Source organism: Lepisosteus platostomus, chromosome 23 (assembly GCF_059453375.1).
Source record: "Lepisosteus platostomus isolate fLepPlt1 chromosome 23, fLepPlt1.hap1, whole genome shotgun sequence".
Classification (NCBI taxonomy): Eukaryota; Metazoa; Chordata; class Actinopteri; order Semionotiformes; family Lepisosteidae; genus Lepisosteus; species Lepisosteus platostomus.
The window spans coordinates 14,506,844-14,525,849 of record NC_142633.1 but is presented as its reverse complement, the minus strand read 5'-3'; the positions used below and the strand labels follow the sequence as shown (position 1 = coordinate 14,525,849).

Here is a 19,006-nt window from a genome sequence, read left to right as displayed (position 1 = left end):
GCAAAATTGTGGCCTAACCTGCTAGGCTGAGGGCTGGCCTCCCATCTAGAGGACAAGGAGACCAGGACCCCCATGCAGGGTGACCAAGGGGCAGCTGCTGAGGTGGAGGTGGGATGCAAGAAACGTGCAAGAAAGAGAGGGATCTCATAGGTATTTATAGCATTTGGAAGAGGAATGGATTGTCAGGAGCGATTGCTAATTACTGACGGCTGAGTCTGATTGAACTTGGTTGTTGTCATCCCTCCCGAACTCTTTGTTATAAACTCCATTTAAAATTTGAACTTCATTTCACAACAACAGTTCACTCTATGTACTAAGGGGGAAAAAAGATTCACAATATGCTGCTCTTTCTTTCACAGAGCAAACAATAATAAATTCAAAAGGTAATTATAGGTATCTTTGTTGTCTGATTTATGTAATAAAGAAATTTGCAGGCCTATGTTATCCTTCATTATTATTATTATTATTATTATTATTATTATTATTATTATTATTATTATTCATACGGAAACACAGCACAAATTGCAGGGAAGTAAATTTTGTTCTTCGGGCAAGTGTATCCTCGACACCGGTAATATAAAAGACCCATGTATGTAAGAACATATTTCATGTTTTGTTTAATAAAAAATAACCACGTAAGACTATATAGGGCATACATTCTAGGTCACGGAATAACACATTTTCTGTTTCATGGTAGAAAATGTTTTTTTTCTGTTGTTCAAAACGAATTGTACACGAAGGGAGCCCAGCAGGCGACTGCTAGTTGTTTTAGCGATTAGCAGGGCGCTTTGTCGAGCCCTGAACTGTGAACAGATCTCTATCGAGAAGGACTGAATCCCTCTTCATAGTGATAGTTGTGCAGCGATGGATATATGTAATTCGCTGATTCAGTGATAATAAAATAGTGCGTTTCTCTTCTTTAAAATATTCAAATTATAATTAGAAAAAAGTAAAGGGAGAAAACGACTGGGACACCTTGTGGTGGAGGTGGAAAACTTAACTGAAGTGCGGGCTGAACCCCAAATCAATTTATAATCAACTCCCAGAAAGTTCACCTGCTCACCTGGAGGACAAGATGGCGGCCGTTTCAAAGTACCGGACTTCTAAAAATGTACAAACGGGAGCGATATTAACTTTAATTATACTTTTAAAAAAGAAATAAGTATAATATACTGTAGTTGTATCATTGCAGCTTCGGTCAGGATCAGATTTTAAGGAACAGGGTTTAGTTTGCTGGGTAAGTCGACGTTTGGTTATTGATGTTACGTCGTTTTCTGTTTTAAAATCTATCGGTTTTAAAAGCTTGAAAAGCATCTAGTCAGATTATTGTCACTTAATTTGAAATGAAATATAACCACTCCTAATTTGTTTGTTCATTGTCTTGTTTATGTAGTGTTACCTGACATTTGAATTCAGTTCTTATTCAATATAATTCAAAGCTCGATATAATAGTGTTTTTAGATGTGCTATTCATCAATGGTTTCGATTGTCGAAAGGATGTATGAATTTCAGTTATTTGTTTTCTAGTAATACAAATAAGTGCAGTTATCGTCACAAATATAATGGAAGGGACTTTTAAAATAGGCAATTAGTATTGCAAAAGCTATTTTCCTAGTGACAGAAGTTTATTCCTTAAATGTAAACTCGGTGTGCTTTAATAAATATTGTACTAAGACCAATAATCAATTTTTGCTTACACTGAATTTCAGGCTGGTCTTAATAAGGAGTGTATGTAAAAACGTTTGATGCTGGAACTAGCAAACACAGGCATCTTACTGTCCGCCAATTAAAGTATATGATCAAAGTTTTTTTATTTTTGCCTTCAGGAGTCACATGGGAACATCCCGTTGCTCCAGTCTTCGTGAACTTCATCTTCAAAGAAGAAAAATGCTTGGGAAATACATTTTACGGGTAAGGTGAGTTCAGTTTATCTTACATAGCATTTTAAAATGCTTGGACGTATTTACCTGCTAAAGTGGACCTATTTTTGCGATCTTCTAAAGCCAAACAAAAGCCCCTTAAACCTTTTATGTGAAGGTAATTTCTGGCATCCTTAAAGCACAAGGTAATCTTGAAGTTTCAGATGCCTATTCTAAACTATTCAGTTTTTTATTTAGTGTCTTATTACAATAAGTTTAGGTGGTTGCTATTATTAACTTATTAAACGGGGAATAGCCCCGTCTTGTAAAACATATTTAAAATCCCAGCTGTAGTTGTACCTTTTACAAGAAAGAAATGTTGCCTAAAAAGTAAGCTGCCTCTCTAATGAAAGTTGTACATGCTTTGTATTTAATACTTAATATTTAATACAATATATCCATTGTATATATGCAATGGATGTGACAGTTTTGTTCTTGGCCATTTGTTTCATTAGTTTTCCATTCTAAAGGAATCGCAGTGATATTTTGAAGAGATGTATAGTTGATAGTTTTATCCTTTTACAAAGAATAACTTTTCATTTGAAAACGGTTGGCTGTGATGGGTTATGCTTTTACAGTAGAACTTACTCTAGCTAAATATGTATTGCCTTAATGAGTGTGGGCAATATTTATTCTGAGGTTTGCATTTGTGCTACACTCTGGTAGAGATAAGAACACAATTTTACAAATTGAAAACATTAGTGTGCTTAGTGAAGGGCCTCTTGCAACTCAGTGCTGATATGCGAACATTAAAATGCTTAGAGAAGTCACGTTTATTCTATTCCGAACCAAGGTCTACTGGTGGTTGTTAAATGTTCTTGTTTTGCTATGTACAGTAAATGTGTGCTAAAGTTTATTTTTCTTTGTTCTAGGTTGTCCTGCAGACGAGGAACCCTTCTGATCAGAAAAAAACATCTGTTGCTTTTCTTCATTAAACTCTTTTATGTGAATTTATTGTCGTCTTGTGTTTGAACTCTAACCAGGTCTGAGTGCCACCCTCTGGACGTCTTGCCTCCTGTGGACACTCCAAACCAAGCCGAGGCACAGACAGGCTTTGCGTTTGATATCAATGTGATATAAGCATTGAACCCAACCCAAAGGCTCAGTTTATTAGCAGTCTTAGTTAATGAAAATGACAGGCATTTGTAGAATCATTTCCAGTCTTCTCAGGGAATGTAGTTATTGGCCTTTACTCTCCTTTGCCTGTGAGGTGTGGTCTCAGTGGTCCCTCCAGAGATAAGCACAACTCAGTAAACAAGCAAGACGTACAGCAAACAACACTTTATTGAGCACACAATGGCTGTAAATGTATTATAGTGCAACAGGATCAGAACCATGTTTGGGACATAACCACACACGACAGCAGCCATCAGGGAAACACTGGAAATTATCATTTACGATAGTAGAATAAAAAAGATGTAGTGTTGCATACTGCACAAATAGTTACAATCTTTTTTTCTGAAAAGTTAAAGCAGGCAAATAAAAGAGCAGTAAACTTGGGTTACACTACTTTGCAGGTCTATAATAGTGTTTAAACATCAAGCAGTTAATGTAAAATTTAAACATTAATTTAAGAAATATTTACAACAGAAAATGGTGCACAACATTCACATTACATAAAGCAGTTGCTAGATGGATCTACAGTGAATTTTAAACAAGTACAGAAATCCAATAGAAAAGGTTTTCTACTTTTCAGAGTGGAGTTAACTTCTGCTTGTTCCTCTGCAGCCCACACAATCATGAAGCTCCTTATTCAAACCTTTAATTTTAAACAGGATAGAATCTTTACTGTCCACAGAGTCTAGATTCAGTAAATAGACATACAGTATCCTCCAAAGTGAGTGGGGAAGCAAAGAAAAAACATCATTTACAGTTAAGCAAGTTGTATTTGTGATCATGAGATTATTATGAATAAGGAACAAGTAATAGGTTTATTCCATGCTGAAAAGAGAAGAGAGAAAACACATTTTGGCTGTGAGGCCTTCTTCAGGTGTAAGAAAGACATGGCAGGCAGCAAAGATTAAATAGCAATGGAAAGTGAGATGAGAGCCAAGTGACCTGACAGTCCCTTCCTTCGATTAATATGAATAAGTACAACATCCAATTTATGTTGGGTTTTTACAAGCAATCTCATCACATTGGAACAAAAGCATACTTTGAGCTCAACACAGTGATTTCAAATGACCATTAGCACCAGGACACATTTACTTTAGGTAAATTGCACACATTATACAGTGTTTTGTTTCATACCCCTTTGAAAAAATAACTGCATTAAGTTACAATTATTGAGCTCAAATGACAGTGTTATCAATCACAATGCTTTGCTGCAGCCATCTACGAGTTCTTGCCTATTCCTGTTGTATTCCAACTAAACTTTTCTTCATGCATTTCTATTGGTTTTAAATCTGGACGTTGACTGGGCCACTTTTGTCTTATGATCAACTCCTTGGTTGCACTGACTATAAGCTTTTGGTCACGGTCATACTGCATTGTGCAGCGCCACCCAAAAAGTATGGAAGCATCTATTCTACATTTTGTCTGTAGAATGTTATTGCAAGCTTCAGAATTCAAATGTAGGCATACAGACAAAGCTTGGAAAGTGAGGTGAGACAGCCAAGTGACCTGACAGTCCCTTCCTTTGATCTCACAAGGGAAAAGAGAGAGAAGGGTCTAACACCTCCTGGTGAGGAGACACAGAGGCAGAACTGAAGAGAATGAGGCACACCTGGAATAAGGCAGAGAGGGCATTTTATAGTCCCGTCTGCTGGAATACAGTCACTGAGGTCCTGTACTCCACAGGGTGCAGTGGGCCTACTTCAACAAGCCTGGCAGCTCTCACTGGAGAAGGAACAGAGGGAAATATCAATGGTGCTAAAGCACTCCAGTTCAGAAAATAATTTTTCAAAAGGTCAAAATAGGTAATGTGATATTTTGCGTGACTGTAAATGAACAACATAATTTTTCTTTTCAGATTATTTGTTAAAATTCAATATGATTTCAATTGTTGTTCAAATATTCATACATAATGTGGCACAATGTTTTAAGGTACATACAAATTATGAGTACTATTAGGAAAAGCACAGTCCATTATTTATGAGAGAAAATCTCCATGTACTATAACAGGCTTTTCTCATGAGGAGAAAAGACCTCTGCTGCACACATGCAGCCCCTCCCTTCAATTAGTGGAAAGATTTCATTTTGCAGGCCTTACAAACACACAATCTATCTCAGCAAATATTCCTTCAATATTGCCTTTGGGTGATTTTCCATTTGGACAAATGTTTAATGTGTAGCTCAAAGTAGAAACCGGGTCATCTAAAATGCAGTGTTGATATTCACATATCAAATATACGTCACACGCATATGGTCTTGCACAAATCAATATTTTTGTACTACAACCACCTTTTGAGAAACAAAGGTCAACAGGAACAGCCCGATGACATGACAGATTACACTCTTAATTACACTCAAATGTAATTCCTACATTTGCTTCATGTAGGAATACATTTAAAATAGGAATTATAATGAAAACCAACCAGTAGTCAACTCTGAAAAACAATTAAACAGCGAAGCACTTCAGACCTTGAAAAACACGTATTCACATGAATATTATGGGGCATACACACTTCCATATCTTTGAATAAAATGGACCGCAGCTGTCGGGCTGACGGGAGATTTCCCTTTAGCTCAACTGGCTGGGTCCCTGTTGAGTGACGCCGGAGGCCCGGGTTCGAGTCCCCAACGGTGGGGGGCCGACGAGGCGGCAGCGGCGAGGGCGCATACCCACGTTAACCCGAGAGCCCTACAATATATGTTTATAGATTTAATATAGATACACAACCTCAATATATTTAGCAGTTATTTCTGTTTGGTTTTAATGGGAAAAGTTGTACTGATACTCCTGCATAGCGATGTAACAGAATATAGTGTAACAATACCGTTACTATAAGCCTTATTTACCGCAATTGATCTGGTTTACAAAGGACTGACCCCAGGACAGTAGACGTATTGGTAATGAAAGTTTTTTTAAGGGTTATAAATTCTACATAACTGACAAGCAGAGCCAGTGAGTTTTGAAATAAAAAAACCTACGGGATCAAACATTTCCATGTCCCCGACTACTCTACCAACTTTCGAGTTAGGATGTTTAATTAAACACTGAAATGCCCGTTTCTTTTTGAGCGGTTTTCTTACCATTTCTCTACAGCAAAAAGAAAAAGTGCAAATCCTTAAACTATAGTTTCATGACTCTCGCCCCAACCTGTTTAGAACATAATTTAACATTTCGTCGTAAAGGCATGATACATTATGAAGTTAAAACTCATTAAAGACTTTACCCGTTTACTTAACCTGTTTCCAAACAAGTTTTCGGTTTTGTCAAAGATGACTGAACGACGATTTAAAAGATAAACACTTTACAGCGACCGTCTTCGCTTCGTTTTCCAACGTCCGCCATCTTACCTGGCACAGCTGAGGAGGGCGGAGTCTCTTCGCAAAACACCTGCAGACTGCAACTGATGAGGCAAAGGCCAATGTTCTTTACAAGTGGATAGTTACTTCCACTTCCACGTCACCTAAACCGCCAATTTATTCCTGTTAAAGCCGGCTTGGTAGAGAACCGGTATCACTAAACTTAGAAGCGGGCTGGTCCTAAGGAGTCTCGAACCCGCAACTTAGGGGGAGGCGCAGGTGGGCGTAGAGCTCAACCGCTCGAGTACTATATTGAATCTCTATGTGACTGATAAGCACTTCAGGTTGTGTGGCTCATAGGGAGTGCAATAATACCGAGTTGTATTCTGGGCCGAGAAAACATCAGGACCTTCATTCACTGACCTCCTCTTGCTGTCAATCATGGTAGCTGACACGGGCAGTAAATGATTTCTGGTACACCTCAAGAATGGAACGGCGCATTTTCGATCTGCAGTTATGGAAGCACTAAATCTGTTCAATTGTTTTAAAAATAAATAACTATATCTGTACTTATCCTAAAATAATCTGCCAAGTTTAAAAAAAAAAACTTCTGGGGGCTAAGACTCGGAACCGTAAGGACTGAGCTTCTAGATCTAGATAAAAAGGAGACACCACTGCCGAGCGCTACTCTCTACCAGCAAAAGGCTTAAGTTCATCTTCGTTCCGAGTGAATTGCTGGGACAGAATGCAGTAGTAAAAATCACGGATTGTGCACTAAGGTCCAAACCTCTTCCACAGGCATTGCTTTTGCTAGTGCACCACCAACACTGAAACAAAAAATCCAGTTGAGCATTCTGCTACGAACCTGTAGAAATTGAACTGTACAGTACAGTGTGTACAACCTGTTGCGGCCCACTAGACTAACCTTAAAAAGTAACCATGATTTCTCGTGTTTCTTAAATTTAGAAATATATCTTGAAGAGGCTCGGGTATTAGCATTCATTTGTCACACACTTTTTGCCTCCTTAAATCCTTACGGTTTTAAATAGATTCCTATCCCTCTTTCTGTTATTTCCTTAATACTTTGTATCACCTCAATACTTTGGTAATGAGGTTCTCAGGCATTGATTACTTTTTTCAGCCTTTCTGAATATTTTTTAGAATGAAAATGTGTGGTGCTTAACGCTCCTATATCACAACTCCAGTGCCCTGGGTTCAGTTCTGGCTTGGGGTGACAGCATTAACAGGTCGTCCCTGTGTCAGTGCGGGCGCACTGCTGTCTACCACATGACGTGCTGGCTAGGTTTGGGCTGACCTAAGTTGTCTTTTTCTCCATGGCCCTCCTATGGAGTGGGCTTGTAGTGCAGCCCAGAAGCCCTTCAATCTATCCCACCTTGTGATGTGTGCTTTCAGTATAGGCTCCAGCATGCCCTCAGACGGATCTGTGACTGATGATGGATGGATGGAGGTTGGTGTACTGGATACAGTCGGCGGGGTTTATATTATACTGTAAGGCCCCGTTATGCATCGGTCCTGGTTGTGTCTGCTCTCCTGTGTATCTCTGACCCCCGTGTTGTGGGACACAGCTCTAGGAGGTGCAGTCCCTTGGCGAAGATGTACAACATTGGCTTGACTGTTTTTCATGTCATGGATCCCTTCGGACTCTCAGTATATTCCATTATAACTCAACGCATCTGCTTAAAACCCATTACAGCCTTTGAAAATATAGCGTCTGTAAATCCTCCTTCATTGATTAAACAAACAAATCCTGAGTTCTGTTTTATGTTTCCCAGGACATTAATGAAAACAGGCTGCATAGCAAAGCAGTATTTTCTTAGCCTGATGACAAAAATACATTTAAGCACTATGCTAATAAGTTGTTTTTAAATATATATCCCAGTTTTCTCTCAAATAAATGCATAAATCAGCCAAGTCTTAAAAAAAAACTTGGTAAAATACGGAATTTATTTATGCCGTTGAACATTTCAGAGAACCAAATCGGCTTGAGGTAATATATCAAATTTATTTCACTATTTATTTCATTGTTTTACTAATACACTTATAACAATATACATAAAAAATAATGGGCATACAAACATTTACTCTGCAATGAATTTTGTAAAATGAATGACTGAATCATTTTATAGTCATTACATATATTTTACTCAAAAATAACAGCACAAAATCACATATTTCAAATCAAATACATTCATCGTCCATTTTGAGATAAACCTTTTTGAAGTGGATATAGTTCACTGATAATCCCTTTGTCATCCAGCAATGAAATCCACTGTAAGGCAATTTCAAGTACCAGACTGCCACCTGCTGAGCATCAGTGTGAAATCAAATTTATTGTAAACTTTATTAACTGTATACAGTATATTCACAATTATTTGCCCGGGAACAGTTGGTCCTGTGAATGTGTGGTGTATTAAATCTAGATCGTTATATTTTCAGAGGCAGCAGTTTTAAAATGTCAGTAATTCCAAATAACAGCATGGAGAGTGTGCACATTAATGCACACCAACCTTGGACCAGCAAAGAGCTTTAATAAAGTGTTTTTTCCTTTCTCTTTAGAAGTAAAATTCAAGGGGAAGAGGTCTCCCTTTAGAAGTTTGGTTTAGTTTCCTTTAATTCTGAAAATACCTTCATTTTTCAATCATTGCAAAAGCTGTGTACACATATCGTGTTTAAGCATCACAATATAGATATATTGTACAATGAAGCAGCCTTACCAGTGTTGTACTGCTTTGATTTGTTTGATTACTGAAATAGTAGCAATCGTTCTAGAGGAGCTGAGAATATGGCTTGTTTGTTGCTTTCTCATAGCACCCCTTCTTGTTTCTCTGATGATCCCGAACTTATAAGTTGAGCCCGACACCGACAATATCCTCCGCTGTAACCCTGGATGGAAGAATGACTGGTTTGTGTCTGGCGCTCGTCTTTATTGCTTTTTACCAGCATGCACAAGCCCTGGGTCTCCACTAGAATGAAGTTCCTGAAGGACATGCAGCTTCTACAGTGATCTTCGGCACCAGTGATTGCTTCCAGTAGCTGTGCTGTCTGATTAAATTTACCTGAACACCTTTTAAAACTCATAAATGTAACAGCACCAAGTGCTGGGTTTTACTTGGCTCTGGTTAAGGTTCAGTTGTTCTGTGTATATTTCTTTTTCTCTGTTTCGATAACTGTCAAAACAAGCTAAAATTAGCATAAAGCACAGGAATGCATTAAACCAGCATTTGGAATAGTGAGAAGCTGCTTAAGGATACCCACAACTCTATTGTTGTTTGTCTCACTGTGAGGAGAGGTTGATACAACAGAACAGTTTTTATGTTATAATTATGTAAGGGAAGCACTTTTATGCACCCATTTGTTTGTTTTGATAAGGTTTAGATGGATAGTGATTGTGTATACTGTATGTATCATATACTGTATATGTTTTAACACCAAATGATTTTCTCTTCCAGAATCTTAATAAGAGAGACTGTATTAATGCAGAGTTATATAAGCCCAAGGTTGTTGACAGTATTTACTGCAAAAGCTCTTAGAGAAACAATCTGTACCTGGGAAATCTTAGGAGCCATTCAGATAGTAATGAGAGCTACATTTGCCCACTGAAAATCACATTGCAGTTTGCCTAATTATGTTTCACAACAGTTCAGTTTTTCTTATTATAGACTTATTATACTTAATATAATTGACCATTTTGCTATGTATAGTTTTTCAAGGTGGTTGCCCTGCACTGTACAAATGAATGAAAAATAAAGGGAGGTATTATGTTGTACACAACGTTTACATGCCTGTCTTTTTGCAGCATCTCTTGATTTTCTACAATACAAACAACAGAAAATACTTTTGGCAATTTTTGTCATAGGGAGAGAGAATGCATGAACCTACAGCAAAAAAATCACAGACAACAGAATTTCATGTCCTCAACCTCAACCACCACCCCACCTACTGATAAAGCACAAATAATTTTGCACAGAAACTGGACTACATTTCTCAAGTTCCATCTGCAGGAGCCATTTTAACACACCACTCCCTGCTAATTTCATATAGAAAGGAAAATAACTTTAAGTTCTTTTCACAGTCCACAGTGAGATTCATCCTTTTGAGGAGCTTTTAAATAGGTAATTTTGCATGCAATATACTAAAATATACTACTTGCAAATATATCAATCTCAACACAGCTTTATACCATTGATTGCTATTTGTCCTTTACACATCATGTTCCTGTGTAAAAAACGGTTAATGTCATGTAAAAATGAAACTAAATCTAAACCTAAAAGATTAACTGAGGGTTTTTATGCGGAAACTGTACAAAACTTTCAAATTCATACCAAAAAATTTCCAGCTGCTGACACTTTGGTAACAATATTCATAATGCTGAAGACATTAACCATCTGTGGAGCAAATCAGTGTTATTGAACAAATGCTTCCTGCAGACAAAAGGAGAAAGAACTGATCTTCATACTGGAGAATTAGGAATGAATCTTCTTCTATTCTGACGAGCACAGAATGTTTTGAACTAGTTTACTGTACTGTGATTATATTTCTTCTTCAGCAGCAGAAGAAGGATGTTTGTCCAAAATGTCATGAAACAAATTATGTTTTAATCATTAAAATCTTGAATACAACATAAAACTTCCCGCTTCAGCTGTAAAAATGTGTGTGTTACATCATTCCAAAATGCTACAGAAATGTAAAAGACCAGGAAGAAAATTTATTTTCTTCTTTTTTGCCCCTTCTGTAGCAGAAAATTAAGGTGACATAATTCTTTAAATGCTTTTTGAGAACGATATCACAGCTGCTTTTCAGAATATTTATTCTAGTATGTGAGACAGTACTCTACATTACCATTTTCAAACCTGCTTCTACTATGTGCTAAAAGGAATATGCGGTGTCACAGGAAATCCACTTGAAAACGCTTTTCACCGTCTAAACTGCTGTCTTGTACAAAGTCTGATGTGACAGTAAATTGATGTAATAAAAATAGTAATCATTGTTTTGTGCCTTATACTTTGGGACCCTTTGTGAAAGTAGTGGTTCAAACCTCACGTGTAGAATGAGCATTTTGTCCTCCGTAGGACTATAACCTTCCTTTGGAACAGAATGGGCTGCTGGACATTGTAGTGCAGTCTTCTTCTAGTCACTGCAAATCTCTAAGTTATTTGATGGCCAGGTTCTGTGTAAAACAGCTAGAAAATACTTCATACACTAAATAAATTAAGTTAGTTCACGAAAAGGAATATCAGCTCAACACTCTGGTATTCGGCACACATTTTCTCATGGGACTGTGAAACCTTACTTTCCCAGTCCTGTGTTAGATAACCATGGCCGTATGGACCCTAGATTATAAATAGACAGGGGCTACAGTTTGTTAGGCACCAGGAACATTTCAGTTGTACCTCTTTCATCGGAAGAAACTCAATGTGGCAGAAACTGTCAGCATTTTGAATTCTAGGCCTATTTTGATGAATCTTTGCAGACATGAGTTTATTAGTTTGTAAAGTGCTCTGTGCTGCTTGCATGAAGGATGACATTGATGGACTGGAGCTGGGTTTCACAACACGTCTGTGCTGCCAGCTTGCAGTGGGCCGTGGGCGTTGACAAGGGCTCACTGATATACCACCTTCACACAGAACGTCTCCTCATTCTTGTCTTGCTGGTCATTGATGAAGATGAGAATCTCCTCGACTCCTGCGCTCTGGCTGGGTGCAAAGCGAAGGCCAATGGTGTATATCTCCCCAGCTCCAGTCTGGAACAAGACATTTTAAACAGGACATTCAAGCAACACAACGAAAAGGGTTGACATAGCATTTGTTCAGTTTGACACTGTTAAAACATTTTACCCCTAATAATAAAAACATTAAGACTATACTAATGTTTTATTATGTCCTCTGTTTTTGCTTTGTTTAGAATGCAAAGAGAACCGCACCTGACTCAAAAAGTGAGTTGTTTAACAAATAAATCAAAGATTTATTCATATAAAGTAGAAGGAAATTTTGATAAAATTCATGAGTAGGGGGCTGATTAGTTTAATGGTCTCAGCAGTTAAATAAAACAGGAAATTAACTTGGATCGTTATTAATGCTGCTAAAAAGATCTACTGTACCTATTTCTGCTGTTTTGCATTTGTTATAGCTGCAGGAAAATTTAATCTGGATTTTCTTGATAAGTGTTATTTACTCAGTACCTTTGCTAATTAAAATCTAAAAAAAGATTAAATTAATGGATTTTTATAGGAATCGACAGACAGGTCTAGTCTAGTCACAGGGATATATTTTTATAAATACAATCTGGAAATTTACAACAGAAGACAACTGACTCTAAAGTAATTAGAATTACCACCTATTCTTGAGGATCTAATTTTCATCATGTTTTACAAATGGGGCCTAAGGTTATGCCTTTAAGGCTGAAATTGTCAAAACCAAAAGAAAGGTATTCTCCCCTCAATAATTTATGTTGAATGTGCGAAATAAAATCCTGAGGCTGTTGATATCAGTCTGTGGAAAATGCATGTGAAATACTGTTATGAAACTGAGAATGAAGGAAAGAATTTCAGAGAAGTAATTTCATATACCTTTATGCTCTGTCTTAAACAAGAGCCAGCTGTACAGTTCCAAACATTCAATTATGAAGTCAAAAGAAAGCAGTTTATTTTGTCATGGCTGAAATCCAATGTGTCAATACAGTTTTTTAAACTAATGTCTCCATGCATGCAACATTGCAGCATATACACACAAACATACAGGCATATTTAGAAGGCTGAGGTAACGCACAGTACAGTCTAGACCTCATTGTACTGAGCCAACTCTGGGAGGCAGAGCTGTACCAGTGCTCACCTCAAAAGTGTCCTCTTTGAACTGAAGCAGGTCTGGGCGGTTAGTGTGCAGGAAGAAGGCTCTCTGGGAGGGATAAGGATTGGTGTAGGTAATTTTCTTGTTGCTGCCCTTTCCCCCTCCCACTGGGAGTGAAATTTCAAAGGCCTGGAAAAGACATAAAAGAAAAGAAACACCAATTTTCTCAAAGGAAAAAAACACCTTCCAAGTGGAAACCGCTCAGCACTTTCACTTGCTGTAAAAAAGATACCAGAAAGATGTATTTCATGCTGAAAAGAGAAGAAAGGAAACACAACGTTTCAGCTGTGGAGCCTTCTTCGGGTGTGAGGTTGCTCAGTCAAAACGTTGTGTTTCTTTTCTTGTCTTTTCAGCATGAAATAAACCTTTACTTGTTCCTTTGCAGCCTACCCATGCTGACGCAGCTGCCTACTTGAACTACATCAGAAAGATGTCAGATTAGTTCTAAATGAATTTCAGTGCAGGAATCCTTCTGTTTTAGTTATCTATGTCACAACAGAATGAAGTCACAGCAGTGTGCCATGCATTCAGAAATTACCGACAGAAAAATTATCGAGTGGGATAAAGGCAGACACTTTAAAAGAGGATGAAGGAGAATTCAATAGGAAATGTATTTTTAACATGCTTAAAAATTAATTAAAACTGAAACCTAAGTCACAGAATTATTTCTGCTCCTACGTGTCCATGTTTTTGTCTTATTCCTTTATTTCTGTCTTGGCTGTTGAAGGACCTCTACATATATTTCTGCATTTCAGAACTGTTTTTATAATGCACTTATTATGGTTTTGCCATAATTAAAATAATAAAATTATTTCAATGAATTCTCTCTAAACAGAAGTCAGAATAAAAATACATTAAAACGTGTGAATAGAGCCATTTACTGGACTGTTACATAGTCTAAATTCTGGATCAATCAATGTCCTGAACAATTGATTTAATTGGGAGATGCATTATATACTCATGACTAATGACATGCATTACTTCCTATTGAACTACAGCAGTAGTAGCCAAGCCTCATTACCTTTGATATAAAGGGCTGTTTACAGGACACGCAGACCAACCAGGAGGCCACAAGCTGATGAAACTCTACATCAACCACGTTCAGGTAGATGAACTTGCTGCCAGCTCTCTGTGGCCGCACACCTATCTGGAGGTCCTGGACTGCATTTGGGGGAAGAACAAACACTTCCGCTGGGTCAATCTGTTATAAGGGAAAATAAGAAGAAATGTCTGCCACTGATTTGCAAGTATAGTCTATTTTCTGTACAGTTTAATTAAAGCATGTTATGACTTTGATCTATTTAAAGCACATCTGACATGATCTATTGTTAGCACATCTTGTACATGCAGTTTGTTTTTAACTACTGAATCTGGCATATCCTTGCCTTTTCTAGTTTTTGTAAAAAGTACTGAGGTAAAATACAGATGTCTTCTACAAAGGCACTTGCCACAGTCAGTCGTCCAATCCTCAGTGCACACAATGCAAGCTCTACAAACAAAATAACCCCTTCAAAGGCATCTCCAGTGAATGTCAAGACCCAGTACTTTATTTTCATTAGATTTATTTAAACACAGGGCATTGCAATTGTGCAACTGCATGTAACATCTCTTTATTGAAATAACATTTCCCATTTTCTCTGCCGCAAAATGTGTCAAACTACAAGAAGGTTCCCCTCATTAATGCAGAACGTTGGTTGCTGGAATTGTTACGGTCGAACTGGGAACAGGGTAGGGTGAAACACAGGAAATACTGCACAGTGTACCTGAAGCTCGTGGGGATGAGACGTGTAGCACTTCACCTTCCTGACGGCCTGGGTCCCTCGGAGGACCAGCGACAGCCCAGTGAGCTGCCCAGTCAGGCAGCTGACATCCACTCGCTGCAGCGAATGAACATAGAGCTGCCAGATCTGAACAGGAACAGCCAGCCATGGGTCCCTGCCAGAGCAAAAACAATCAAGACCTGCTTGCTTCTTCAAAGAGACTTCATTGCTGCATCACTGCAATCTAGTAAAGTACAGCAAGCTCCCCAGTTAGAGGTACTGTATAGGACCATATGATACAAACAACAGACTATAAGAAAACATTGGCAAAATAAACACAAGGTGCTGTATAAGCATGGTAAAATCTGAAGAAAATTAAAAATAAAATACTGTGCAAATGTGCTATAATGAACGTACAGAAGAGTTATTAAAAGTAATTTCCTTGTACATACTGTACACTTTACTGTACATACCATTTTCAAATCCTACTGTATATACTCAGATATACATTTTGATATAATTGAATGTCTCTGATATGAATATAGACTGACATGAAAAGCTTTAAGATATAATTTTAAGAATCATTTTCTTTCTCTTCTGCATAACTATTTACATTTCACTAATCATTACATCCAAGGCTTAATTTTGATCCGTGACGACACCATGACGTGTTAAAACTCTGAAGCTGTGCTTGAGCGAGACATGAGGAAATCTCAATGCCAAGTCCAATCAGGGCACAAAACTGACATTCAGATTAGGCACAGCTGATTAATCACAAGAGAGATGAGCGCTTTTTTCCAGTGCAACAGAAAAGAGCTGTCAGTGTTCTAATGTAAAGGAACAGAAAGAAAGGAAGAGGATAGGTGCAGATTGTTCCTGTACAGTCATTCAAGTCATGAGGATTCACACTGACATTTCAAAAGATAGGTACAGTACGCACGTGTAAATCATGACGAAAAATTTCTTTATTTGCGGGCTCGGACCTACTGCCACTTTCAAAAAAACATCCTGGGGTTCCCCAGGAGCCTGTAGGGTTTAATAGGAACACAGAAATTGATAAGTAAATAGCATTTTTAGTGCTATTTTGAATCTATAAGCTTCAGTGCCTTATTGACAAATAGGGTTATGCTGCAGGACAAAAAGCTTACAACAAATGGTCTCCGCTTGTGTTCTGATCCGTTATTAACAACATCTTTCAGCAGAATTCTGTCTCTATACAGAGATATATGAAAGCTTGAAGCTTTTTGGTACACTGAACAACAAAATAATCTTTCAGAAGATCCTCCCTCACATCTTTTGTTTTCAATGGTTCATCAGCCTGTTTTTAAATTTACCATCTTTTTGGTGTCACAGATGATATTAGGGTCGCTACAGCGAACATACACTTGGGGCTCCCCTCCTTGTCCCCCAACTGTCAACCCTGAAAGAAAAAAAATGTTATTCAAATGTTCTATTCAAATAACTTTTTCTATGAGAATCCAAGGGATTCTTTCTTTTCTTGATGCAGAACACTTTATGCAAACTGAATCCCACTGCTGGCAATCATTACTTTTTTTAGATATAATTAAGTCTAATGAGACTTAGTCCCCCTCCCAGCCGTTTTCTCTTTACACCTGATGAATCGAACCAAAGAACATAATGATATTGTAAAACCGAAATTATGGAGCTCAGCTCTATGGAACCTAACTTTACACACACAAGGGCCTTTAATCATTTAACCCCGAACCCTGAGAGTACTGATACCTCTTGCCTCCTCCTACACCAAGATCACTGCGATGAGTGTTAGACCAACAAATCACTTCACAAATCATGAATGCTTAAGATGTCGTAGCTTTTTCTTAGAAAAGAAATAAATCAATGAATCAATAAAACTGAGAAGTGCTTTACTACACAGTACCTGGCACAGTGTGCCATGGGGGAAGGCGAATTGACTTCTTCAGGAAAGACAGCTCGGGTTGGTAAAATCGAAAGGTCTGATCAATAACGTGTGGCGTGGGTTCTACATTCACTTGGCATAGAGCCAGCGGCTTACTGTCCTCAGCTCTGAACGTGACCTGAAATTGCAGGAAATAGAAAGGATTAGGACATCGAATGCAGCTTTAGAGCAAACTACAGGAGTTACTGCTGTACTGCTGTACTTGGAGGGATAAGAACAGCACTGCATATGTGTTTCATGTCGGTAGAATCCGGTGGCTTTTGATAACATCCAAGCAGCCACAGCACTGGGAATTAGGCGCCAGTCTTTTCAGTGATTATCAAACAATAGCTGGACTTCTGACCCTATTTCGATATCTATGTAGCAAATGGTCAAAGTCATGTCAACTGCTTATAATGGGTGTTTGTGTCCATATAGCTCATATACTGTATATATATATACTGTATATTTCTCCTATAATATTTTGGGACTGAAAAAACATCATCCATGATTTAACAGACATTCAGCAATATCAGATACCACTTCTCCCCTATTAGTCCGTTAAACCAAGGTTCTACTGTAAATATTTTTTTCTACCATTATTTTCAAATTTTGAAATTTGTGGCTCCCTGTCTGAAAGCATGCAATAGTTTATATACCACAATAATAGTCCTCATGACAAGAAGACCATCTTGGCTTCTGCTAAATCTTCCAAGACGTCTCTAAGCTGCAAACTTGAACGAAGTACAACAATGTTCACATAAGGTACTGTAGGTTGTCGTGAAGTTTTTTGTGGCAAGTTGCAACCATAATGAACATGGCTGCCACAGGCCAATAAAAGTTCTGATTGTATATATTACATTAAAGCTTAGTGCTAAAGTTTGCCAGACTCATTAAACATTGTGTAGACTCAGGATTTCCCTGGAACTACAGGGAATCTGGAAATAAGGCTGATTAGTGTCATGGCTTGGTCACATAGTATGGATTTCCTATGGAAGTTATCAAGAAATTCTCACAACTATAAAAAATCTGTAGATACTGTAGATTTGAAAATGAGTGTACAATGCTACCTCATGTCCAAGATTTGCACCTGTTCAGGACTTGATATTGCTTGATCACAATATAGGATATGATGTTTTCTGATGGTATGTTTAATCATGTTTTACCTCAAAACTGATCCGACAAGTTGTGACATTATAAAACAGAGCACATCAAATTTCAGATATACTTAATCTGCATATTTCTGGATACGATTAGAAAATGTATAATGTGGTAAACAAATGTAAGTGTGGCATGGTAACCTTTAGAAATTGTAGGATATAAATGAATAAATATGTATCAAATATGATTTGTTAGCCATATAAGACTTTGATCTGTACTTAAATTACTTAAATCTCCTTGAATGGACAGATAGATGTAGGGTCATAATGGAATACATGGAAAACCCTACATATTCGGTCAAAAAATATCATTTTTCATGACTTCCAACCTCTCTTAAAAGTTAAATGCAAAACTGGGTTATAACTCGTGGAGGATGCAGACAGAGATATAGTTATTCTGTAACACAGGAAGTAAGCCATACTATATGTTCACTATAAAATGTCTGCCTACAGAAAAAGAAACATGAATTGGCCACTATTTATTGTATTTTCAATTTATTAATTATAAATTGTGGGGTACTATACTTTATTCTGTGAAATTGAAACCTTTTATGTAAGTGTCTGTTTGGAATGACACACTTACTTTAATTATCTTTGGCTGAACTGTTTTTGCCTGCTGATTTTGTGTAACATTGGCACTCCTATTCAGACGTGCATCTGTTGGTCCCTGGTAGGATTAAGAAAAATATAAATTTATGAATGTCATTCAGTGTTAGCATCTTAGTTATGCACTACACTACAAAAAATGCACTGTTGCAGAATGTTTTGACTAACTCCTCATAAATAACTATAAAAGCTTAACATTCTCTGGTGGATTATTTAAGATATTACTAAATCAAAACCAGAAATGCAAACCTTTCCCAGTTTCTATTTACTCAATGATTATAATTTTAACAATTAATTAGCAACCTAATGCATACAATCTTTTCATACTGGAACTGGAAGGAATATGTCTCTCTTAAAATTTAATTGTTTCTAA

General features: G+C 37.5%; 1 protein-coding gene and 2 long non-coding RNA genes across 7 annotated transcripts in view; 1 reads left to right on the top strand and 2 right to left on the bottom strand.

Annotated features, from left to right (window-relative positions):
- Positions 1–511: 511 nt before the first annotated feature.
- Positions 512–2,869, top strand: LOC148642139 (uncharacterized). Of its 2 annotated transcripts, none has more exons than XR_015929612.1 (3): positions 512–1,237; positions 1,827–1,916; positions 2,792–2,869. It is a non-coding gene; the product is annotated as an uncharacterized LOC148642139 (long non-coding RNA). The 2 variants fall into 2 exon arrangements; XR_015929611.1 differs by having other exon boundaries at positions 516–1,237; positions 1,827–1,911.
- Positions 2,870–3,185: 316 nt separating this feature from the next.
- On the bottom strand, positions 3,186–6,908 carry LOC148642138 (uncharacterized). Its single transcript, XR_015929598.1, has 2 exons — positions 6,270–6,908; positions 3,186–4,757 (listed from the first exon to the last, which is right to left on the bottom strand). It is a non-coding gene; the product is annotated as an uncharacterized LOC148642138 (long non-coding RNA).
- Positions 6,909–8,332: 1,424 nt separating this feature from the next.
- Positions 8,333–19,006, bottom strand: part of nphp4 (nephronophthisis 4) — a 126,300-nt gene continuing 115,626 nt past the window's right edge. For all 4 annotated transcript variants that reach the window (XM_088617550.1, XM_088617549.1, XM_088617552.1 and 1 more), the window contains exons 23-30: positions 18,611–18,694; positions 16,850–17,006; positions 16,287–16,372; positions 15,893–15,978; positions 14,956–15,127; positions 14,214–14,393; positions 13,178–13,321; positions 8,333–12,090 (exon numbers count right to left, since the gene is read on the bottom strand). In XM_088617550.1, the coding sequence (XP_088473676.1) occupies positions 11,950–12,090; positions 13,178–13,321; positions 14,214–14,393; positions 14,956–15,127; positions 15,893–15,978; positions 16,287–16,372; positions 16,850–17,006; positions 18,611–18,694 (1,050 nt within the window). In that variant the 3' untranslated portion in view covers positions 8,333–11,949. The remainder of the gene's footprint in view (positions 12,091–13,177; positions 13,322–14,213; positions 14,394–14,955; positions 15,128–15,892; positions 15,979–16,286; positions 16,373–16,849; positions 17,007–18,610; positions 18,695–19,006) is intronic.